Source organism: Haliotis rufescens, unplaced genomic scaffold (genome assembly GCF_023055435.1).
Source record: "Haliotis rufescens isolate VD_foot unplaced genomic scaffold, xgHalRufe1.0.p SCAF_69, whole genome shotgun sequence".
In the NCBI taxonomy this organism is placed as follows: Eukaryota; Metazoa; Mollusca; class Gastropoda; order Lepetellida; family Haliotidae; genus Haliotis; species Haliotis rufescens.
In genome coordinates, this window is record NW_025964360.1 from 1,011,845 (window position 1) to 1,037,909 (window position 26,065).

Below are 26,065 nucleotides of genomic sequence, written 5' to 3' on the forward strand. Positions count from 1 at the left end.
CACTTGAAGCTTGCACTGAAACTCCCCTTCCCCTATCGGCAGTAGTGTGAATTGATGGACTGGCCCCAGAAAGGGGAGATAACCAATAATGTGCTTCCTTCCTTCTTGCCTGGGTCTCGTCGTGTCAGGCTGGACGATCTGTGAGTGGTCCTGCTGCCAGCAGTAGGATGGACTGAAAGCTACCATCAGTGTATTCAATCTCTCCAGCTGTTCCTCCAAGATTCCCTCAGCCTATCAGTACACTACCCGCCAGTGGCACTGGATTTGACCCTTCTTTGTCACACACCTCCCATTGCACTTGATAAATAAGTCACAGGCAGCTGCAATGCATATATGAACTGTCCTGTAATAGTCAAATACTCCATACACTGTCATTATTGTGATTTATATGCTCTTACTGCAATATTAATGCTGTATCAAATGAGTGGAGAAACTAACATTTTTAGTCCACTAGTCCTTATGATGATAACATAAAGCAAAACCCTTAAAAATGGCCAATTTCTACTTGTCCTTATGATACCTTAAGTAAGTATTGGGCAGCTTGGCATGAACTAGTGCCAATTTCTAATGCTCCAAATTGTTTTTATTGTCTTTGTGACTGTTGATTTATGAAGTAATTATTTCAAGTCTTTGGAGAAAATTGTCTTTGATGAAACCATTTGTAGTTTCTGTAGTTTTGAGAATAGAGGTTGCAAGATGCCTTTTCCTCATGACCTGATTGTAATGGTCACGGCAGTAGGTGTTTTTAAGCCGTCAGAGATTGCACTTCTGTTTTGTCTTGGCCAGTGCTTTTAATATACTCAGAAATAGAAATATAAGTTGAAAACAAATAGTTAACTCAGAATCGTAGGTGCACTTTGGCTTTTTGGCTCATGTGTAGGACCTGCATAAAATATATGTTTGATTCACTTAATTTGTACAGATTTCTTTTAGTGATACAAAAGTAAATATAGTGTGCCATTATCCCTGACTATCTATAATTACAGGATACTAATTCACTGATCTATTGTAATTGTCTGATATCTATTGTTGGGAAAATTTTATTTGATATGATGTATAATTCAAGTTTGAAACAATTGATTAAATCTGCTTGTTAACATGTCAAAAAAGGACATTTTGAAAATTTAAAATCATAATAAAAGCAGGTGCTTTGTAAATTTCCTAGAAAGTGGTTCTCGTTTCTTGAGTTGGAAACAAGTTTGATCAATGATAGGTGAAAAGCTTTCAATTGATTTCAATTCTTGTACACATGTTGACCTGTGAAGATCTGGGATAAAAAGTCTTCAGCAGCTTGGCGCGGGTCACAGTTAATCCGGCGTGCAACCTGCCTTAGGGGCATCTCTGCATCACTCATACCTTTAATCATGTGAAGATCCAGGTTAGAATAGGTCTTCAGCAACCCGTGCTTGTCTTAAGAGGCGACTGAAGGGATCGGGAGGTCAGGCTCACTGACTTTGTTGATGAATGTTATCGTATCCAAATTGTGTAGATTGATGCTCATGATGTCAATCACTGGATTGTCTGGTCCAGACTCAATTATTTCCCGACCGCTGTCACATAGCTGGAATATTGCTGAGGGAGGCGTAAACAGCAAACAACATAGTGCATATTTCATTCCTTTATCAGAACATATCAAGTAATATTCAGTCTTTGTTGTGCCTGTAGTGGCCTTCTGTGATTGTGGGTTTGTGACTATAATTGTCAGTTTGAAGACCATGTTTGGTTCCCTACATGGGTACAATGTGTGAAGCCCAATTGCGGTGTCCCCCACCATGAGGTTTGGGAATATTAGGTGAAGGAGGTGTTTTTAAGTCTTCTCAATTGTTAATGATGGCTTTTTATGTTTCAGGTATTCTACGATTTGATGAGGGAGATTCGCTCACGGAAGATGGAAGCAAGTCGACAGAATAATGGCAAACAGAAGAAAAAGAAAGACAGTCGCAAAAAGAAATGTGTAATTTTGTAACCAACACCCCTCGTTATAACTCTCCCCAACTGTGCAAAAGACATCTCCACATCAACGCCCAAACTAGGGGCTCGGAAATCAGCCACACTGTGTCCAGGCAAGTCTTCTGGACCTGGGGTTAGTGAAAGACCTAGGATGGCCGTCAACAGTTGGCGTATGTCCTAGGACTGTCCCTAACCCAGGCATCTGTTCACAGACACAGCGTCACTTTTTCAGGAACAGTTTCTGAACATTTGATTGGAAACAACGATGTGTTTTGATAATTAGAGAAATGCTGAGGGGACATTGGAAACAGCATGTCAGGATTCGTGCTAACCTGTATGTTTTAATAATGTTTTAAACAAAATTTGAATGTAAAGATCGGAATATTTTCAAGTTTGAAATTGTTACATTTGTTTTCGTGTGTTGATAATTACCGAGTAATGAATAGAAAGATTGAAATGTAAAGTGGAAAGTCTGAAGGACCTTTTGTATGCTTCATTATATTTGATAGGACCAAAAGTGTACTTTTCAATATCAAATGTACGCGACTTGTTGAATCATTGTGCTGCTTGCATTGGAAGCAATGTATTGCTTATAGTATAAGGGAGGTAACTCTTCATGCAGAGCTGTTGCCAGTCACTGCAACAAGGCTTTTGAAATCCTTCAACACAGAAGATTCCTTTTTGAAAATCTTTTTTGAGAACCTGATGCCATGTGTTAATGTAATTGTACAAATATTCTTGTATTACAATATATATGAAAGTTTGAGATTTGAACCTAAATGACACTTTTTTTCTCGTAATGGAGCGGAGTAAATTCTGACACCTGTTTCTGCTTCGTGGTATTTTGTTGCATGTACAGCCTCATTGTGTTGAATAAAATACCATATGTCCACGTCCTGTCACAAGGAACATTCAGAATACTGTGTCCGAGTTGACTTTGAATAGATTGAGTTGACTCCACTGTTGAATTCATATTTTGATATAAACTTGTAAGATGTATCTCTTTTGTTGTCTGTGAGCATCAAGGCAAAAGTGTCAGATCCATGTTACAGGTGATACGGGCTTATCACATTATCATCAGCATTGGTTCCTATATTTGTCGGTGATTCTGTGTGAAACAATTACAACAATGTTCACAATTACCGTGTTTGACGTAATAAGCGCCCAGGGAGCTCTCAAAATTAGAACTAGGGGACTCTTATTAGAATATTATTTTGTCAAAAAAAAACATAGTTGAAAGATAAATTTCGTGGTTTATGCTGACAGTCTGAAATGTTTATATACGAGAGATATATTTTTCCAGAATTTAATTGCCCATAATTAAGGGTGCATATAACACACGAGTGCGTATTATACGCGAATAAATTAGTATTGTGTACATTGATCAATCGAAGGGTGCTATTTTGAATTGTTCACAAGCCAATATGTTAGCAAATATCGCTGTGGGTGCTTATTAGAGCAGGGCACTAATTACGTCGAATACGGTAAGTCAAGAGTTCCTTGTCATAACCCGAAATTTAAAAGTTTTAGATTTAGGGGTCCCGAGGTTCAAATACAGCAGACAACCTCAAGAACCCCCTTAACTTCAAACACTGCATCAATATGATCTGATTGATAAGATTATATACTGCTCAAAAGAAGTACAAAAACAGACAATGTGTTCATATGACTATTGTTAAGCTGTCATATGGGTGTTCCTTAACTTGTTTTGAGTAATATACATGTGATTTTCCTCTGAAAGCACTGTTGATTTACGAATGATCTCTCAACTCGCTCGATCTCTGTTACTGTTCGACAGAGCCAAAACACATTTTATGTCAATAGCAAGTGTTTACTAGAATTCAAAGCGTATTATTTTTGGTTTTGAGCAGAGCTAGTTTTTTTAATCAGCATCATATGAGTATTTATCTGTTTAAAAAGATTACCTAGTTGTTAAAATATATTGTTGTATTTCGCTGATAGTAAGGTATCTTTGAGCAATGTCTTTGGACACAGTAAATTAGTCATGCCATTTTCGTTCATTGTTTATTTGTCAAATGAGGTATATTTAATGAGTCATTCAGGGCCAAACTTCAGTTAATAAAGAATATTGAGGGTAGGCTAGTTGTTAAAAGTCTGAAGGGGGGCACGGGTGGCCCAGTCGTCTGAGGCGCCGCGATTCGCTGTGCAGCAAGGGTTGAAACTGGACTTAATAGTCAGTTAACTCCCTTGCGTCGGGAAGATACAGCTCTGAAGATGACACTCAACTTGAATCTTTGATTAATTCAGAAATTAAACATCCATTCAAACCTCACAATATAATTTCAATGTTTATACGTTTCCTTCTTCTATCTTGAGGAAAGAAATAAGCAAGAAAAATTATATGGCAAGGAAATAAGTTGGTCTTGCCCAAAGTAATAATATTACATTTTGATGTTTAGTCTATGAAACTATCTAACACAGGTCTGGCAAATAGGACATAAGATTGATATCGTGATGCGAGGATGGATGACAACATGACCTTAACTGTTGCCCTCTAGGTTCCTTTTTCAAAAGATGAAACGTGTCTTATTGGAAGTCAATGGTATTTGGATACCATTAAGATGGGCCGTTGTGACTGTGATTTGGAATATGATCTGCTGGTATTCAGTGGGACATTTGGCATTCTTGTCATAAATGTTATTTATTAGTCGGGTGTAAATTTCTCTACAGTCAATAGACTAGCATCTTGTACCAATTGTATTTAGACCAGTGCTCACTTTGTATAAACTTGTATAAACCTTCCCGTTAGCATGCTGTTGATAGGACTTGAACTTGATGATTGTGTTCGCAAGCAGACATCCTTGATTATCCAGGATTTTTTATCTCCGTTCTATTATGATAATACCCTGGACCCATCCCAAATGATAGTTCACTCAGAAGTGATGTCATATCTAAATCTTTCCTATCTCACACTTCACACAGAATTTATTTTCCTCATGACTGATTTGATTTGATTGCTATTATTAGCATCGTGCCATTTCAAATCGGTAGTGAGTGAGTGAGTGGTCTTACGCCGCTTTTTAGCAATATTCCATCAATATATCGGCAGGGGACACCAGAAATGGGCTTCACGCATTGTACCCATGTCGGGAATCGAACCCAGGTCTTTGGCGTGACGAGCTAACGCTTTAACCACTAGGCTACCCGACCGCCCCCAAATCGGTAGTGAATGGTCCAAGGTACTTACCATAGAATGGAGATGTGGTACACTGGATAATCGTGGGTGACAAGCAAGTGGTTCATTGAGAACTGTATCATGGGGGGGATGCTCGGAGTTGTCTCCCCTGGAGCCATAATGTTCGTCAGTACAATGTGGATGTAGACAGGAAAATTGGGATGTACATTCAGCATGGCCGGAGGTAGTTTCTCCAAGGAGAATAATATGACTTGGTAGTTGGCCTATCAGCAAGTAGAAAACATTCTGAAGTGAAGGATGGTATGTATCTTACAGATCAGTATTGAAGTAGGGTTTGCCCAGATATTTCAAGAAATAAATCTATGACTGGTGTTAAAAAACAAACTCTCATGTTATCATGTTTGACCTAATGTTACCATATTTGACATGTGCCTAGCGTATACAAAACTTTCCAAGGTGCTTTTCAAAGATCACCAGTCCCATTTGATCATATGACGGTCAGCTTTCGACTAAAATTTGCTGTGCAGAGTTGCGTCCCCTGGGCATGCCAGAAACCTATGATTGTGGGTTCGAATCCTGGTTCGCCCGATTATGTTTCTAGGTTTGTCAGCACCATACCCATGCTCGTGGGTTTCACTGAAGTGGTAAACATCCAAGACCTGCAACACTTCGGGCTTTCCTCCCACATTAAGCTGACATGCCGTGATATAACTGGAATAATGTTAAAAGCGGCGTTAACCCAACTCACGCCCTCACTCCCTAAAAATATATAAATAATAGAAATTTGTACTTGCTGCCTTCATAGAAGACCATTCCCTAAACATGAGGTTCTGAACCAGGGCATTAAGTGTTGACTCAAATGTCCGGTAAGCAATATTTTAAACCGGACATTTGAGATTCCCAATCGGACATGTCCGGCGCATATGACGGTTTCCGGACCCCTGGTGTTGAGTATGATGGGTCAGTGAATGAACTGCTGAAGCATTTGTAAACCACTGCATGAGACCCATGGTCCTACCAGACCCAAGGTAACTGAGAGCTTAGTTCGGCAAGGCTGGAAACTCGACTTTTATAGTCAGTTAACTCCCTTGCCTTGGGAAGATGGTCAATCTGGAGCTCCTTCAACAGTTAGTATTATGACTGGTCCAATTGTTAAGATAAGTCAGTTGTAAAAGTGTCAGCTTGCTGCTGACTGGTAAGATTCTCATATAAAGGATTGGTTGATAAGTAGGCTTTCTGACTGATATGATACAGGAACTTAACATGGTTGCAAGGTCTTTCACACACAGCAGACATTTAATTTGTGTGGTCTTACCAAACAGCAACTAAGGGATTAACTCTAAGAGATGGTGTAAATTCAATATTTTCTTGATAAAATTATTTCCGAATTATTCATCTAGGGATAAATCATTCTGAATGACTGAACATTTTAATCTGCTTTTGTCATTATTTGCTAATCCAATGAGTTCAGTGTGTACAGATGAATTGTATGATGCTCCCCAATTGTATAGTTGAGCTGTGTGTACTAGGCTTCCAGCTTGTGTACACTCGCATCACCCCCCTCTTCAGTGTTTCAGCCAACATGTCTGTGATGTGTTGGCACTGGTGAGCAGTTAGTGTGCATGTTTAGGCCATGATAAATTAATTATTAGATTTTCATCCTCACCTGCCTCCGTACCGAACACCCCGCTTCACATCTGTTTATTGTCCCAAGTCCCTACCGATGAAGAAAATCAGTGTCCCGCCTCCCTTTCCCGAGTGAAATACACCTTTTGCGTAGTCCTACCAAACATTTATGCGAGGCACATCCGTTGACAGTTAATGTACACACATGCCTAGATTATTTTTTTGTTAAAATATTACATTCAAAATTAAATGTTTCAACGTTTTTTAAGAATTGGGGTGAAAATTTAATTATGTATTGTGGCTTAATTCCCTTTCTGTACATTTTCTTCTACAAATCACATTTTCTTTGCGCTATGACAATTATAATGAATACTCATACATTTATCTGTATTTATGGTACGTGGTGCTGAGATCAACATGGGTCTTGGCAATTTTTTTGGATAGTTTAGGTCATTCAAGTTAATTAGTTATTTTTTTATAAAAAATTTTTTTTCATGTATGAACAGAACATCTCTCTTGCTCCTTGTATCAATTATGGGATGCTAATATTCCGACTTTTAATATTGCCAGTCAAGTTGACTCATTGAGAGATGCTAGATATTTGAAACATGGTGGACTAACGCACCCTGTAGAGATTGTGAGGAAGAATTAGATCCAGGTACTGTCTTTACATTGTCAACTATAGTGAGATGTGGGTGACCAGAAACGACCAATTCTCAGCAGTGACGTCCCTGGCTGATTTCGCATTTGGTCTGGAGCAACTGGATTGTTGCTCCCATCACTGACCACCTGTTTAGAGAGGGGGGGAGGGGGGGGGGGGGGGGGGGGGGGGCTGATATGGCTGAGGATGACCCGAAAACGTCATGTACTTTTTTAGTAACTTCATGAATATCTCTTCATATGAAGTGTGAAATGTGAATTTCATAGGAACATTAAATAAAGCAGTCAATTCATATTTTTCACAGCTATTTTGCCCTAAACGCCACTTGGAATCTGTTTCGGCGTAGTCAAGACTGGTTATTCACTTGCATTGACATTTTGTATTTAGTTAATACTTACCCTCTGCTCAGTCTGGAGTGATTACACCACAGTTCAGAATATGTATGCAAATTGTCTTTTCAAATTGAAATTCAAATCCAGATTGCATGATTTTTTTATGTCAAGTGCTACTAGATTGTTCTCACTGAAGAGTTCAGTGAGTGTTGTATTCATAATTAATAGCCATAGCCAGTGTAGTGTATTTTGTGGAAGGATTTCAGTTTGAAGAGACAGCACAACACTTCATGTTGACAAGGAGCCACTGTGTCCTTGAGGGATTAGATGTTACAATTGGTCAATTATGCCATTTGTTTTATACAACTTTTAACATTTGTTTGTCAACTGAAACTGTTTCTATTTAAACATGTATCAATTATTGCCTTTGTCAATGCCCAGTAATTTCATTAAATACTGCATCTTTTTTCACGCTTGTTGTGTTCTTTTTAATAATACTACTAATAATAATAATAAAAATTAATGTGTGTACCTATATTGTGCTAGCCTCCATACACTCCGTGCATGCTCAAGGTGCTAACATTATTACCCCAGTCAATGGAAAGTATGCACTCGATTTTCATTCTCAGCTCCATGGGGAGTATACAACAAAAACTGCCTTGTCAGGTGCTGGAAGGTGGAGTCACTTTACCCATCAAGGTACCCATCTTTTCTGCTGGCTGAACAGAGACTTGTGTTTTTGAGGGCTTACTTATAAAGAAAGGTTGGTTAAAATGTCTGAGTGTGTGTGTGCAAACTGAGAAGTTAGTTACTCATGCTTTCAACCACTGGTTTGACTGGCTCATGCTCAGATAGATACAGGCTGCTGATTAATAACACAACCAAGTCAGCCTGACCACCCTATCCTCGTTCGACCCCCATGAGTATAGGGGGAGACACGAGTGGCCCAGTTGTCAATTCGCTGCACAGATATGCAAGAAATCTGTGAATCCTTTTTGCTCCAGTTATGATCCATAGGTTTGTGAGCACCATGTGTGGGTTTCACTGAAGTGGGAAAAAAAACACACACCGCACCAGGATACCCAAGGATCGTAAAGGGCTGCTTACCTTAAGGATCTTAAAGGGCTGCTTACCCTTATGATCATAAAGGAGTGCTTACTGTAAGGATCATAAAGGAGTGCTTAACGTAAGGATCATAAGGGAGTGCTTACTGTAAGGATCATAAAGAAGTGCTTAACGTAAGGGAGTGCTTACTATAAGGATCATAAAGGAGTGCTCACACAAGGACCAGAAAGGGGTGCTTACCCTAATGAGTGCTTACTTTAAAGATCATAAAGGACTGCTTACCCAAGGACCAGAAAGTTGTGCTTACCGTAAGGATCATGAAGGAGTGCTTACCCAAGGATCAGAAAGGGGTGCTTACCTTAAGGATCATAAAGGAGGTTTACCTTAAGGATCATAAAGGAGTGCTTACCTTAAGGATAATAAAGGACTGCTTACCCAAGGACCAGAAAGGGGTGCTTACCTTAAGGATCATAAAGGAGTGCTTACCTTAAGGATCATAAAGGACTGCTTACCCAAGGACCAGAAAGGGGTGCTTACCTTAAGGATCATACAGGTGTGCTTACCACAAGAATAATAAAGGAGTGCTTACCTTAAGGATCATAAAGGGGTGCTTACCTTAAGGATCATACAGGTGTGCTTACCTTAAGGATCATAAAGGGGTGCTTACCTTAAGGATCATACAGGTGTGCTTACCTTAAGGATCATAAAGGAATGCTTACCTTAAGGATCATAAAGGAGTGCTTACGTTAATGATAATATAGGGGTGCTTACCTTAAGGATCATAAAGGTGTGCTTACCTTAAGGATCATAAAAGGGTGCTTACCTTAAGGATCATACAGGTGTGCTTACCATAAGAATAATAAAGGAGTGCTTACGTTATTGATAATATAGGGGTGCTTACCTTAAGGATCATGAAGGGGTGCTTACCTTAAGGATCATAAAGGAGTGCTTACCTTAAGGATCATAAAGGAGTGCTTACGTTAATGATAATATAGGGGTGCTTACCTTAAGGATAATAAAGGAGTGCTTACGTTAATGATAATATAGGGGTGCTTACCTTAAGGATCATACAGGTGTGCTTACCATAAGGATCATACAGGTGTGCTTACCATAAGAATAATAAAGGAGTGCTTACGTTAATGATAATATAGGGGTGTTTACCTTAAGGATCATAAAGGGATGCTTACGTTAATGATAATATTGGAGTGCTTACCTTAACGAACATAAAAGAGTGCCTACGTTAATGTTTATAAAGGAGTGCTTACCTTAAGGATCATAAAGGGGTGCTTACCTTAAGGATCATAAAGGGGTGCTTACCTTAAGGATCATAAAGGAGTGCCCTCCTTAAGGATCATAAAGGGGTGCTTACCTTAAGGATCATAAAGGGGTGCTTACCTTAAGGATCATAAAGGGGTGCTGACCTTAAGGATCATAAAGGGGTGCTTACCTTAAGGGTCATAAAGGGGTGCTTACCTTAAGGATCATAAAGGGGTGCTTACCTTAAGGGTCATAAAGGGGTGCTTACCTTAAGGATCATAAAGGGGTGCTTACCTTAAGGGTCATAAAGGGGTGCTTACCTTAAGGATCATAAAGGGGTGCTTACCTTAAGGATCATAAAGGGGTGCTTACCTTAAGGGTCATAAAGGGGTGCTTACCTTAAGGATCATAAAGGGGTGCTTACCTTAAGGATCATAAAGGGGTATTCAAGTATTCCGTGTAATGTATACCTCAATAAGATGCATGCAAAGGATAGTTATAGTGTGAAGTTACCACACGCAGTGTAGATATAATAAGCATAAGACAATATCTATTTTATTGCCCTGTTTTGCCGTTTCGGTTTCGCTTCTTCAGGCAGAGTTAACATCCGTGATAATTATAGGAATATTGTTCTGTGTGGTGTTGACGTTATGGATTATTTGAGGCTGTTAGCTATATTCAGATATTGTTGGTTGGTTGTTTCTTTTAACGCCGCACTCAGCAATATTCCAGCTATATGACGGCGGTCTGAAAATAATCGAATCTGGACCAGACAATCCAGTGATTGATATCATGAGCATCGATCCACGCACTTGGGATCGATGACATGCATCAACAAAGTCAGCGAGCCTGACCAACCGATCCCGTTAGTCGCCTCTTACGACACGCATAGTCGCCTTTTACGGCAATGCCGCCTCCGTGGTCTTGTGGTAGAGCGTCCGCCCCGAGATCGGAAGGTCCGGCGTCCGATCCCCGGCCGCGTCATACCAAAAGACGTTAAAAGATGGTAATTGTTGTTACCCTGTCTGGCGCTCGGCATTAAGGGGGTAAAACAAAGACTGGTCGGCTCAGAGTCAGTATACTGTGTCTGAGTGGGGTATTCATGTTAAACTGCGGCATGGTATCTCAGTGTGCTAGCACTATAAATCGGCATCAGTCCAGACTAGTTTAAGCAGCCACACACACACATACACGTGCATGCACGTAGCTATATAAGTGCAATAATCTTGGACGCGACGTTAAACCCCATTTCACCTCACCTCACCTCATCAGTTAACATCCGTGATTATTATAGTAATATTGTTCTGTATGGTGTTGACGTTATGAATTATTTGAGGCTGTTAGCTATATTCAGATATTGTTGGTTGGTTGTTTCTTGTAACGCCGCACTCAGCAATATTACAGCTATATGACGGCGGTCTGAAAATAATCGAATCTGGACCAGACAATCCAGTGATTGATATCATGAGCATCGATCCACGCACATGGGATCGATGACATGCATCAACCAAGTCAGCGAGCCTGACCAACCGATCCCGTTAGTCGCCTCTTACGACAAGCATAGTCACCTTTTACGGCAAGCATGGGTTGCTGAAGACCTATTCTACCCCGGATCTATTCCTTAGTAACGGTTTCTAAGTTTTTCAGACGTCATTTTTGTAGCCTCGCTAAAATAACAGGGGGTTTGGGGGGCCTGCCACCTCTAGAAAGGTTTTATGTACAACAGTGAGAGCTATGTGCATACCATTCGCAATGGATATTATTGTAAAATAGGCCTGTTTAATCTACAGAAACTATTCATCATCAAAGTTGGTAGATAATATGTCTTCAAAACATTTAGCGAATATTTTGATAGTTGGAGATATGTTTTAAATTTATATTTATGTACACATTTATCAGTATTCAGTTCGTTCCACAACTTTCACGTTTGTAGGCTTGGACAATAAAAACACTTCCGTGATGATTTACATAATCGAAGGTCAAGGACAAGGCAGGTCACTGTCAAAGGTATCGGACCCTCGTCTCTTCGAATGGATATAATCCATTTCCTCCGCTGATCGTCTGCCTTGGGGAAAGCGTGAAAGCTGATATTGGCTTCGTTGCGCGAATCGCTTGAACATTGCGGGACACAACAGTGAAAGTTACTCGAAGATCGCGCCATTTTAAACTCGCTATTCCTGGGACCCGTTCCACAAAGCGATCTTAGCGCTACGACTGTCGTAAGTCAGTGTTAAAGAATGGGAGTTACGACCGACTAAGCGCTAAGAGATTGCCCTGGATATGGACCAAACCTGTCCTGCCATGATGAGAGATAGCCGCCCACATCATAACGCTACCCCCACAAAACCTGTCCGCTTCCTCTACGCAGTTTTCGGCGTAACGTTCTCCCCGACGTGTGTAGACCCGTGCTCTTCGATCCCCTCGACGGAGGAGAAATCTTGATTCGTCGCTGAACCAGACATATCTCCATCGCAGTTGAGGCCATACCCTGTGTTGACGATACCAATGCAGTAGCTGTTGACGATGTTGTCGACTCAATATGACGTGACGAACATGAAATCTTGCTCGTAGACCTGCTGCTCTTAAACGATTTCGTACGGTTTGGTCGGAGATTCTGCGCCGTCGCGGTATTTGGGATGCGGTTGAGATGGCTGTGGTCGTCCTTTCACATAGGTGGCGCAGTCGGATGTAGCGATCTTGTGCAGGGTGGTTACTCTTGGTCGACCCGATCTTCGCCGATCACGTGTTGACCTATGCTGTTGAAACCGATCCGATAGCCTTGTGATGGTGCTGGGCGCAACATTGAAAACCTTGGCTACAGCTGATCGGGATTCCCTTGCCTGCAAGCGGCCTATGACGTTGTTTCTTTGCACTTCTTGGCATGTTGTTGAACTGTCACTGTTCGATTGACGCAGATGCCAGACAGTCAAAAACACTTTAATACCGTTACTAGGAGTGCGTGCAGCTCCATGGCCCTTTTGTTGATGCACTGGGTGCGTTTTTCCGAATCGAACGTGTTTCCCGACTAAAGGTTTGCATGTCCTTGTTGTGATCATTTTGATCCAGGAAATTTGTCACTGACACTGACACATTAAACCTCTTTATTTTGCACCTCTTGGTCCGCTAATTTTGCTTTTAATGGCAATACATACATGTGGAAGCGAATATGTACATTTTAACTGGAACACATTGAGATAACAATCAACATCATTAATAAATATACACACATTCATCATAATAAAAAAATATCTCGCATTTATTTCTGTATGGACAATCCACTTTTGATATATTTACAAAACTTTATAAGTAAGGGCTGATATTGACAATTCATGAGAAAGGTAAATTTGTCTATAGTAGATATTGACAAAAATAGTTGGGTAATAAAGATTTCCGGAGATCCTATAATTCATTACAGCATTGTACAAAATGAAGTTCACCCCCGATTGCAGTGTTACAAAGTGAGTACAGTCTGTCATTTCTATGTACATTATTCCATCTTCCAGTTTCAATTGGGCGGTCGGGTAGCCTAGTGGTTAAAGCGTTCGCTCGTCACGCCGAAGACCCGGGTTCGATTCCCGACATGGGTACAATGTGTGAAGCCCATTTCTGGTGTCCCCCGCCGTGATATTGCTGGAATATTGCTAAAAGCGGCGTAAAACCATACTATCTCACTCACTCCGGTTCAATTGCTAGCCTGTGATTTGTTGTTCTTTACCGATTTAGCCAAGTGCGGAGATAATAGGGAAGTGATAATAAATATGGTTCTAAAACGAGATCATGTTTAAATAGTAAATAAGTATCCACTTTTGAAGAAGTTCTAATAGACATACTCCAGTATTGTTTAAACTGGTCCAGTAAAACGAGCTTAACGTGTTCTTTTACCCATAATGTATTTGGTATAGTCTGTAATGATCATAATTAATACAAACCGGCTTCTTGCAGGATTTCCTTTGCCATATGTATTAGCGGAAAGGAGACGTTGTCACTGTTATTCGTCATCGACAGCATAACAGAACATAAAGTGTGGGGGAGAGGTTCCTTGTAGTAATTAATTTACACCTGTACGATAATATTCTAATTTTAACTGTTATAGTAATTGGATGTCTACCACGTTCGCCAAAAACCATATAATCTGGAGTTGTCTGCTTAACGTTAAGGATATATTTACAATATCTTAAAAGTACTCTCTCTGGGATACCTCATCTTTCAAAGCCCCAAACTTCAGAGCCATACAACAATATTGGTAGGATTAAGTTATCAAACAACTTCAGCTGACAATCAACCCGGATTTCTAGTTGTCGAATGAGTTTAAAAGCTGCAAACATGCTCTACTTGCTTGGTCACTGAGTGACTTGATAGCGTTACAAAACCTTCCATTGCCTGAAAATAATACACCCAAGTAGAGATACTGTTTAACAATCTCAATCTCACAACCTTGCAGTGTAGGCTTAAGTCTTTTCCTCACGCATCCTTTTGAAAATATCACAACCTTTGTTTTATTTATATTGACTTTTAGCTTCCGTGCTTCACAATACATTCCAAAAGAATTTAAAGCTTTCTCTAAGTCTGCAGCAGTCTCCGACAGTAAAACGGTGCCATCTGCGTAAAGGAGCAGGAATAACTTCATAAGAACACCAAGATGACTCTCGATATAATTGGACCGCCTCCGTGGTCTAGTGGTAGAGCGGAAGGTCCGGGGTTCGATCCCCACCCGCGTCATACCAAAAGACGTTAAAAGATGGTACTTGTTGTTACCCTGTCTTGCGCTCGGCATTAGAGGGCTAAAACAAGGACTGGTCGGCTCAGAGTCAGTATACTGTGTCTGAGTGGAGTATTCATGTTAAACTGCGGCATGGTATCTCAGTGTGCTAGCACTAAAAATCGGCATCAGTCTGGACTAGTACAAGCAGCCACACACATACACGTGCATGCACGTCGCTATATAAGTGCAATAATCTTGGACGCGACGTTAAACCCCATTTCACCTCACCTCACCTCGATAAAATTATTAACAAAATCCAAACCCTTGACCTCATTTTTTCTCAGAAAGCATTCCAAAGCGTTAATATAAAGCACAAACAGAAAAGGAGACAGATTTTCACCTTGGCGAACTCCGGCAGATGTCATACATGACACACGACTTAATATTCTGATAGATGTTGTAAATTAACCTAAAACATTTCCCACTAATATCACTTTAATCATTTTAAGCCATAACCCAGATCTCCATACTGTGTCGAAAGCTTTTCTAAAATCAATGAAAGCACAAAATAACTTTTTACCAGATGATTGATAGATATCGATAAGGGACTTGAGGACGTATGTGTGATCAATAGTCGAATGGTTTTTCCTGAAGCCGGCTTGTGTTTCCCCAATTAGACCCCTGACCCATCCAACCATCCATCCATCCTCTAACAGAAACACTCTAATAACTTCCGGCGCGGACACGCTCTAGTCGTTTGCAACAAATGCATTTTGTACCTGTTGTCATAGCACAGACAAGGGTGCTTATTCAAGCTTTGTAATCGTTCACCGAGATATTTAGAGAAGAAGAAGACGAAGAAGAAGAAGAAAATTGTTTTATTAGAGTGTCACATGCTGCAGTACAAAATATATGGACATATAAACATTTCATTAAAAAAACAGCACCCGGCCAGTTGGCCTACGTGACACTAATTACATAATGGTACATTTAAAATATAAAAAAGAAAAAAGAAAAGAAAAATTAGTTATAACTTTGTATATTACTTCACCCACACCCACACCCACACCCACACCCACACCCACACCCGCACCCATACACCCACACCAACACCCACACCCACACCCGCACCCGCACCCATACACCCACACCCACATCCGCATTAAAATCCCGCTCAAAGCATACAAACAGGTAAGCATACAGGACGCTCACAGCAATCTCATATAAAATACTCACAGCAATCTCATGAAAGACAGATACTTTATTTGAGTCTCACCTCGTTACATTAATAATACATTGGAAATAAACTTTTTACAAATATCTTAGTAAAAAAAGCATATGAAATAACGAGCCACTCCCTGCGGAGCTATGAGAGACCATATGACATTGGTAAAAAATACATACATTTTCACATGTATTACACACGATAAAAATGACAGGCTATTCACAAAAGAGAATGATCTATAGTACTACATGGCGTAGAGCATCCGATCTGGTTGTTAACATATTCTTGCAGGTCTTGGCAGTTGTAATAATCAATTCTGCGCTGGACAGCATCATACCTACTTTCCGTAGATCATTAAAACTATCAAAATCAGAACATACGTGACGACATTTGGAAATAAGATAAAACCTAAGACCTTCATAGTGTGGACAATATAATAAAACATGCCGTTCATCTTCTATTGCATCCGTACGAGACGGGCATGTTCTCTCCATTGTATTGGTATAGCGTCCGGTCTCGACTCGTAGCGGTGCGACCCGTGAAGATCCGGGGTAGAATAGGTCTTCAGCAACCAATGCTTGCCGCAAAAGGCGACTATGCTTGTCGTAAAAGGCGACTAACGGGATCGGGTGGTCAGGCTCGCTAACTTGGTTGATGCATGTCATCGAATCCAATTGCGTTGATCGATGCTCATGATATCAATCACTTGATTGTCTGGTCCAGATTCGATTATTTACAGACCGCCGTCATATAGCTGGAACATTGCTGAGTGCGGCGTTAAACAACAAACAATCAATCTTAGCGGTGCTCCACCACATCTAAACCTTTACAGGGCGCTTCTTAGATTTCTAGGGTGACTTTAGCGTACAGATGCTTCAACACTGTAAGTATTCTTAAAGATGCAGTAAGTTCTCAATTTATTGCCACCTGTCCCACGTTTGCTGTTCGTTAATTCCACTGCTGTCCACCACTCTTCTTTAAATTCTTCAAACATTCTGCATTGCACTTCCCATGACACATATTTACTGCCGTATCTGTTGTCAATGGAGATGATGTGCGTCATGCCAAGTGTTTCTAATTTCCCGATTTCTACATGCCATTTTCCAATCTTGAATATTTAGCTTGGTTTACAATTCTGTCTTTTAACTTATAGACACAAATACGGATATATAATGTCAAATGAAACATGTGTTTCAACCTTGACCAAAGCAGTCTACCATATGTTTTCTCACTGTCCCGAGACCGCCTCCGTGGTCTAGTGGTAGAGCGTCCGCCCGGAGAGCGGAATGTCCGAGGTTCGATCTCCGGCCGCGTCATACCAAAAGACGTTAAAAGATGGTACTTGTTGTTACCCTGTCTGGCGCTCGGCATTGAGGGGCTTAAACAAGGACTGGTCGGCTCGGAGTCAGTATACTGTGTCTGAGTCGGGTATTCATGTTAAACTGCAGCATGGTATTTCAGTGTGCTAGCACTATAAATAGGCATCAGTCCGGACTAGTACAAGCAGCCACATACACACATACACACACGTAGATGCACGTCGCTATATAAGGGCAATAATCTTGGACGCAACGTTAAATCCCATTCCACCTCACCCCTCACCCTCCCGCTTTTGTTTGTATTATTGGAGCGGTCGGGAAGCCCAGTGGTTAAAGCGTTCGCTCGTCACGCCGAAGACCCGGGTTCGAATCCCGACATGTGTACAATGTGTGAAGCCCATTTCTGGTGTCCCCCGCCGTGATATTGCTGGAGTATTGCTAAAAGCGGCGTAAAACTATACTCACTCAGTGTTTGTATTATTTGTTAAAATGCGTAACTGGTGCCTTATAGATTCGGTGAAATGTATACGTCCATATTTTAAACGTATATATTTTTAAATTTCATGGGAAAAAAGGTATTGTTTCATATTGTATATACTTTTCTCTGGCTAAGTACATTTGTATATGTTTTAACCTGTTTATATTATAGCTGTACTTTAAATGTAGACTTAGATAAACTCTCAGTCTGTTTGCCATAATTATAACTTAAAACACGAAAATAGTTCAGCACACAGTTGATCTCATTTCACTTCTCCGCAATGAATTTAATTTGTTAATATATTTTTCTCATCTCAACCATGTTTTTCTTTTACACACATTACTGTTACAACGTCTAAATGCCTCTCAAAGACATAAACCTGCTTATTCACACGTACGAGCCGTGAAGATCCGGGGTAGAATAGGTCTTCAGAAACCCATGCTTGTCGTAAGAGTGAGTGAGTGAGTATGGTTTTACGCCGCTTTTAGCAATATTCCAGCAATATCACGGCGGGGGACACCAGAAATGGGCTTCACACATTGTACCCATGTCGGGATTCGAACCCGGGTCTTCGGCGTGACGAGCGAACGCTTTAACCACTAGGCTACCCGACCGCCCCTTAAGAGGCGAGTAACGGGGTCGGGTAGTCGGGCTCGCTGACTTGGTTGATGATCCATGCCATCGTATCCCAATTGCGTGGATCGATGCTCATGATGTCAATCACTGGATTGTCTGGTCCAGACTCGATTATTTTCAGACCGCTATCATATAGCTGGAATATTGTTGAGTGCGGCGTTAAACAAACAAACAAACAAACAAACAAACAGACAAACAAACCAGTTGTCGGACTTTCATTGTGGAAGCCGCGGTGGCTGAGTGCGCTAGATCGCTGACATCGTGTCCTGGCGATAACGAAATGGAAACTATAAAGTCAAACCATTTTCGTCCCGAGACACCCATTTGTCCCCAAATACGATAATATTTTAATTTTGGTTTTTAATTTATCATGTCTAAAGTTAATCATTGACCCGCGCATCATATATTCTAAAAGATGTTTATTACCATTAGCCTTAGTGGGTCGCCTAAAACAACTACAGACAAATGCATTACCCTGATTGTGGGGGGCGGTCGGGTAGCCTGGTGGTTAAAGCATTCACTCGTCACCCGAAGACCCGGGTTCGATTTCCGACATGGGTACAATGCGTGAAGCCCATTCCTGGTGTCCCCCGCCGTGATATTGCTGGAATATTGCAAAAAGCGGCGTAAAACCAAACTCACTCACTCACCCACCCTGATTGTGATAGTGTATTTCACAACATTCTTGAGAACATTATTTACCACAATAACTATAACATATTCCGCAGTCCAAATTTCCCAATTACGATGGAAATTATTTCCTATGAATTTGTTCAAAGAAGAAAACTAAACGTTGCACTACACTTCAATGGAGTATGTCCATGTACCTCTCTTGATCATGACGATAAGAATGGTTTTCTTAATGTTATTTCAAATGACATAGAAATGAAATTTTGTGATTTTAAGTTGACATTGGTCTCTGTGAATGGTTGACTTTGTATTTTAATTGTTTCTTGCAGTTCCCTTTTGAGTGAGTGAGTGAGTTATATCACGGCGTGTCAGCTTAATGTGGGAGGAAAACCCGAAGTGATGCAGGTCTCAGACGTTTACCACTTCGTTGAAACCCACGAGCACGGGTATGATGCTGACAAACCTAGAAACAAAATTGGGGCGAACCGGGATTCGAACCCACAATTATAGGTTTCTGGCGTGCCCAAGGGACGCAACTCTGCATAGCGAATCGCGTCGCCTTAGACGACTTGGCCACCCGTGCCCCCAGTTCCCTTTTGTCCAGTGATTGATGTCGGTATGGGGAATTTTAGTTTGTTGCCAGCAAATATCGTAGTCAGGGTGGCAATAATATTGTTATTTTTGTACATTAATCCAACCTTGTGTTTGTTTGTTTAACGCCGCACTCAACAATATTCCAGCTATATGACGGCGTTCTGTAAATAATTGACTCTGGACCAGACAATCCAGTAATTTACCTCATGAAGCAACAGCCAAGTCTGACCACCCGATCCCTTTAGTCGCCTTTTACGACAAACATGGGTTGCTGAAGACCTATTCTTACACCAACGTTTTGTAAACATATGAGCATGTACATATTAACTCAATACATGAGTTTGCTGTTTAATGTCGCAGTCAGCAGTATTTCAACCATATAACGCCAGCCGGTCTGTAAACAACGTCTGGACCAAACAATCCAGTGACTGATGTTGTGAACATCAACCAAGTCACCGAGCCAAACCACCCGATCCAATAGAGGACCCGGAATCCGATACCCGTGCTCGTGGGTTTCACAAAGGTGGTAAACCTCTGAAACCTGCATCACTTCGGACTTTCCTCCTTCATTAAGCTGACACGCCGCGATAAAACTTGAATACTGTTAAAAGCGGCGTTAAACCCAACTCACTCATCCACTCCAACCCGGAATCCCAGGTAAAAACAAACTCTAAAAGACATCAGAAGACTCAACATTTTATGAGCGTTTCACTCAATTTGCTGCTACTAACAATAATCTGCTGCAACATAACACTATGAATATGAAATAAAAGGTGATGAAATAAGCACATCGATATGAGAGCGGGGAACCATTAGTACTTGGCTTAGGGGATCAAGTGTTGGGTAAAATGAAGCTGCTATACAGAAACACATCTCGCAACACATAATAGACATTTAAGCTGGTAGGGTTGGGTGACTGATTATAAAAGAGAGACTATAACAGTGCTACAACACCTTGGCCAACTAAGATGATCGTAACTCCCATACTTTAACATAGGCTTACAATAGTCGTAGCGATAAGATCGCTTTGTGCAAGGGGGCCCTGGTTTAAATGGTCTACCATTGGCGATGTTACATTAACTAATCATTGCATGATGAAATACAGTTATCTATGAGTATTTAATATTAAAAATGTTTTTTTTTGGTTACAGGTTGAACCATAAGGCTTGCAAAGGGTATTTTGGGAAAGCAATATTTTCATTCGATAGTTCTGTTTGACAGGTTTATGGTTCTTTCTTCAGAGCACGATGCTTGAGAGACCAGTCAAGGGTTATTCCATTTTTGGAGCATGAGCTCTTGGATTGGTCACACGTGTAACCATTTGGACAACAGTGGAGTCCGTCTTGGCAGCACACAGCATTTTGGTACGAGCAGCATCCCCATCCTCCAGTCGACAGCTTACAGCAGGTCTGATTCTGGTCACAAGACACGGTGGCATTGCATGATACCAAGCCATCACCAGGTGATGAGGCTCCGGATTGTTTTCCAGATCCAAATCCTGGTCCAGACTGCTCTGCAGCTACATATCTGGCTCTTGCTATATTTCCAGGTCTGGTTCTTGCTCTGACTTGTTGATTGAAGAACAGGACAGTTGAGGATGGAATTCCAGAGAGCTTGGTCTCTGAGTCTGGAAGACTTGAGAATAATGCAGATGGCCGACACGTGTTGTTCACGCAGCGGAATCCAGCCCTACAGCAGTGGAGCCCATTTATGCAGCATGAAGCATGGGGCAGCGAGCAGCATCTCACTCCGCTTGGTGAACGACAGGCTGTCTGTCCAGGTGAACAAAGGCCAGCATCGTCTTGGGTAACGTATTGTAAGTTGGCTTCACCTTTCTTGCCTAACGACGTCGGTCCAGCTCTCTGTTGTGGAACGTCAGTTATATGTCGTTCGTGTCTCTGGTCTCCAACTTTGAGACCTGGTTGAAGAGTGCCCTGGGGCACTGACTGCTCTCCCACGGGTCCTCTGTAATCAGTTCGTTCCTTGTCAAAGTTCGGAATCTTGGTCAGCAAGAGCGTCGCAAAAACATTTCCTTTGCAGGTCATGGGTATCGGGCCACAGGTCATCCCCGACGGGCAACAGAAATAGCCGGCAGCAGATTTACAGCAGGTGGAGCCGTCTCGGCAGACATACCTATCGTCGCACCTGACCGTGTCTGGAGGACTGTCTTGAGAGAGGACTTCATTCTTGGTGGATTTGTCCAGATCCTTGATCAAGCTATGGCGCTGGGGAGAAACCTTTGTCAGCAAGGGCGTCGCAAAAACGTTTCCGTTGCAGGTCATGGGTGTCGCCCCACAGGTCATCCCCGACGGGCAACAGAAATAGCCGACAGCAGATTTACAGCAGGTGGAGCCGTCTCGGCAGACATACCTATCGTCGCACCTGACTGTGTCTGGAGGACTGTCTTTAGAGAGGACTTCATTCTTGGTGGATTTGTCCAGATCCTCGATCAAGCTATGGCGCTGAGGAGAAACCTTTGTCAGCAAGGGCGTCGCAAAAACGTTTCCGTTGCAGGTCATGGGTGTCGCCCCACAGGTCATCCCCGACGGGCAACAGAAATAGCCGACAGCAGATTTACAGCAGGTGGAGCCGTCTCGGCAGACATACCTATCGTCGCACCTGACCGTGTCTGGAGGACTGTCTTGAGAGAGGACTTCATTCTTGGTGGATTTGTCCAGATCCTTGATCAAGCTATGGCGCTGGGGAGAAACCTTTGTCAGCAAGGGCGTCGCAAAAACGTTTCCGTTGCAGGTCATGGGTGTCGCCCCACAGGTCATCCCCGACGGGCAACAGAAATAGCCGACAGCAGATTTACAGCAGGTGGAGCCGTCTCGGCAGACATACCTATCGTCGCACCTGACCGTGTCTGGAGGACTGTCTTGAGAGAGGACTTCATTCTTGGTGGATTTGTCCAGATCCTTGATCAAGCTATGGCGCTGGGGAGAAACCTTTGTCAGCAAGGGCGTCGCAAAAACGTTTCCGTTGCAGGTCATGGGTGTCGCCCCACAGGTCATCCCCGACGGGCAACAGAAATAGCCGACAGCAGATTTACAGCAGGTGGAGCCGTCTCGGCAGACATACCTATCGTCGCACCTGACCGTGTCTGGAGGACTGTCTTGAGAGAGGACTTCATTCTTGGTGGATTTGTCCAGATCCTTGATCAAGCTATGGCGCTGGGGAGAAACCTTTGTCAGCAAGGGCGTCGCAAAAACGTTTCCGTTGCAGGTCATGGGTGTCGCCCCACAGGTCATCCCCGACGGGCAACAGAAATAGCCGACAGCAGATTTACAGCAGGTGGAGCCGTCTCGGCAGACATACCTATCGTCGCACCTGACCGTGTCTGGAGGACTGTCTTGAGAGAGGACTTCATTCTTGGTGGATTTGTCCAGATCCTTGATCAAGCTATGGCGCTTGGGAGAAACCTTTGTCAGCAAGGGCGTCGCAAAAACGTTTCCGTTGCAGGTCATGGGTGTCGCCCCACAGGTCATCCCCGACGGGCAACAGAAATAGCCGACAGCAGATTTACAGCAGGTGAAGCCGTCTGGGCAGACAAATGTATCGTCGCATCTGACCGTGTCTGGAGGACTGTCCTGAGAGAGGACTTCATTCTTGGTGGATTTGTCCAGATCCTTGATCAAGCTATGGCGCTGAGGAGAAACCTTTGTCAGCAAGGGCGTCGCAAAAACATTTACTTTGCAGGTCATGGGTGTCGGGCCACAGGTCACCCCCGACGGGCAACAGAAATAGCCGACATCGATTTTACAGCAGGTGAAGCCGTCTGGGCAGACATGCCTATCGTCGCACCTGACTGTGTCTGGAGGACTGACCTGAGAGAGGACTTCATTCTTGGTGGATTTGTCCAGATCCTTGATCAAGCTATGGCGCTGAGGAGAAACCTTTGTCAGCAAGGGCGTCGCAAAAACATTTCCATTGCAGGTCATGGGTGTCGCCCCACAGGTCATCCCCGACGGGCAACAGAAATAGCCGACAGCAGATTTACAGCAGGTGGAGCCGTCTCGGCAGACATACCTATCGTCGCACCTGACTGTGTCTGGAGGACTGTCCTGAGAGAGGACTTCATTCTTGGTGGATTTTTCAAGATGTTCGAGCAGCGACAACCAGCAAGTCTGACCACATCCTTCTACGGCCACGCCCACTGCCACCAACACCAACAGCAGATGGAACTATGGACAAAACAACAGCAATATAGTTTCGAATCAAAGTAATCCACGCAATTAGATGTAACGATGACACATTCTCGTTTTACTAATCACATGATATATTATACAGTTTTAACACCGTTGTGTCGAAGTGCATGTGACCTACGTAAATACTTCGAGTTATCCGAGGTAAGACACAATCGAAAACTCAGCATGCATTTACCGAAACACGAGTTATCCGAGTAGAATTATGCTTGAAGTACGCGATTAGGACTGGAAAATCACTTCAAGACAAGGGTAACTTCGACACATCCGATGCGACACATTAGAGGTTAAATAATGATGAATAAAGAAGGAAAACGCCGGGACCATGTACGTTCGATATATTAAAGTTCGACACAACGGTGTTTGACTATATATGATTAATTTGTTTCTTTGGTTTGTTTCAGGTAAGTTAAAGTCTTGGATCCGGTTGTATTAAACCTTCATTAACTAATGGGTTTATTAAACCCTGACGATTAACTAACTTCCTCATTTGTTAATGGCGGCATTAAAATGGGCTGCACAAAGCTATCATTATACTAACATCAAATAACGATACTCTTGGAAGAGGCGACTAACGGTATCGGGTGGTCAGGCTCACTGACTTGGTTGATGCATGTCATCTTATCCCAGTTGTATGGATTGATGCTCATGACACTGGATTGTCTGGTCCAGACTCGATTATTTACAGGCCGCCGTCATATAGCTGGAATATTGCTGAGTGCGGCGTCAAACAACAAACAAACAAACAACAAACTTCAAGTGTAAAACTGCCATTAACATGCCATTAAATTAGGCCACTGTTCCACAATTCAGTTTCACCAAATAAGCACTGTTTTTCTTTTCCTCATCTGCCAAATGGCTTCAGAAATAGACTTTCTCTCGACTTGACAGTTTGGTAAAAAGTTAAAATTGGCAAATGCATCACTTCTGATGTTCATTTTGTGTTTTATTTCACCTGTTTGGGTATCAATGCGAAACCACAAAGCTTTCATCAAATCCCTCCCTTTTATCAACGTAGCGCACATTGTCAGGCACTCGCACCCCTCGCACTGCTGTATTTGTCATATGCGACTCAATTTTGGATTAATTTTGTCATATGCGACTCAATTTTGTATTTGTCATATGCGACTCAGTTTTGTCTTTGTCATATGCGACTCAGTTTTGTATTTGTCATATGCGACTCAGTTTTGTATTTGTCATATGCGACTCAATAAAGGAACATTGCAGCCCGAATTTTGGTAGAATAATACCAAACGTTTCTTCAAGCTCTGCTCGGATCACCCCAATCACCAAGGTTATCTCGGATAGAATTGGGAGGAATCCGTGTTTTAACAGAAATCGCTAGGTCCACAAGTTCACGTGACTCTCATTTCAATACACAATCTGGCGTCAGTCGTGGCCCTTATATTAATGTTCCTCCATAACAAAATATGTACCAAATGTCTATGAACCATAAACAAACACAGCCCGTCAAAAGCAAGTATACCCATGTTTGATGGTGGCAAAAAAAGAAACAAACAAGAAATGCTTATTCGATGGTGATGTATTTGATACGACAATCCAGTGATTAATATCATGAACATCGATCCAGGCAATTGGGATCGATGACATGCTTCAACCAAATCAGCGAGTCTGACCACCCGATCCCGATAGTCGCCTCTTAAGACAATCATGGTAAGGTACAGAATACGCCGAGGTGTATTATGAACATATACTGTCGGCCACACAAAATCCTGAACATGTTTATCGAAATGAGTTCTTGTGACCAGCTTTTGTGATTTGCATTAGATGACATTACATGCATAACAAATATTATGCGCCAATGACATATTGTTGCGTTTATATAATACATAATATGCAAAAATAATTTATTCTTCTTTAAATTCAAGTTCCCACAAAATTCAGATTGAACACTTTTGATTAAGTGATTTGTAAAAGGCCAAAGCTGGCAGCTGGGAATATAAAACAATGATTTAGTTACAGGCGTTAAAAAAATATTAATCGCTGCACATGTTCTAAAATAATTTTTTGAGAAAAATAAAATGTGCGGCTTTTTTCCGAGACAAATGCGCTGGTACAAAACAAGGTATACTCACAAGTAGCATCCTAGAGGACCATTGCTCTCGAGAACCAGTGCCCCACCGAAACGGTTCTCACGACATCTTCCTTTTATACCCTTTCGGTGTCCTGCCACGCGCAACAATCGTCATGCCATGCTCTTTATTTCG

The 26,065-nt window shown here is 42.0% G+C and overlaps 2 protein-coding genes across 3 annotated transcripts in view; one reads left to right on the forward strand and one right to left on the reverse strand.

Annotated features, from left to right (window-relative positions):
• The window catches only part of LOC124148700 (ras-related protein Ral-A-like), a 76,064-nt gene extending 67,869 nt beyond the window's left edge, over window positions 1-8,195 (forward strand). For both annotated transcript variants that reach the window (XM_046519936.2, XM_046519937.2), the window contains one exon: window positions 1,850-8,195. Coding sequence is in view for 1 of the 2 variants with exons in the window: in XM_046519937.2 (XP_046375893.1) it covers window positions 1,850-1,966 (117 nt within the window). In the remaining variant the exon portion in view is untranslated. The remainder of the gene's footprint in view (window positions 1-1,849) is intronic.
• Window positions 8,196-20,315: 12,120 nt separating this feature from the next.
• On the reverse strand, window positions 20,316-26,065 carry LOC124143100 (progranulin-like). Its single transcript, XM_048387203.1, has 2 exons — window positions 25,934-26,065; window positions 20,316-23,816 (listed from the first exon to the last, which is right to left on the reverse strand). The coding sequence occupies exons 1-2, from the start codon at window positions 25,940-25,942 to the stop codon at window positions 20,856-20,858; spliced, it is 2,970 nt and encodes a 989-aa protein (XP_048243160.1). The 5' UTR covers window positions 25,943-26,065; the 3' UTR covers window positions 20,316-20,855.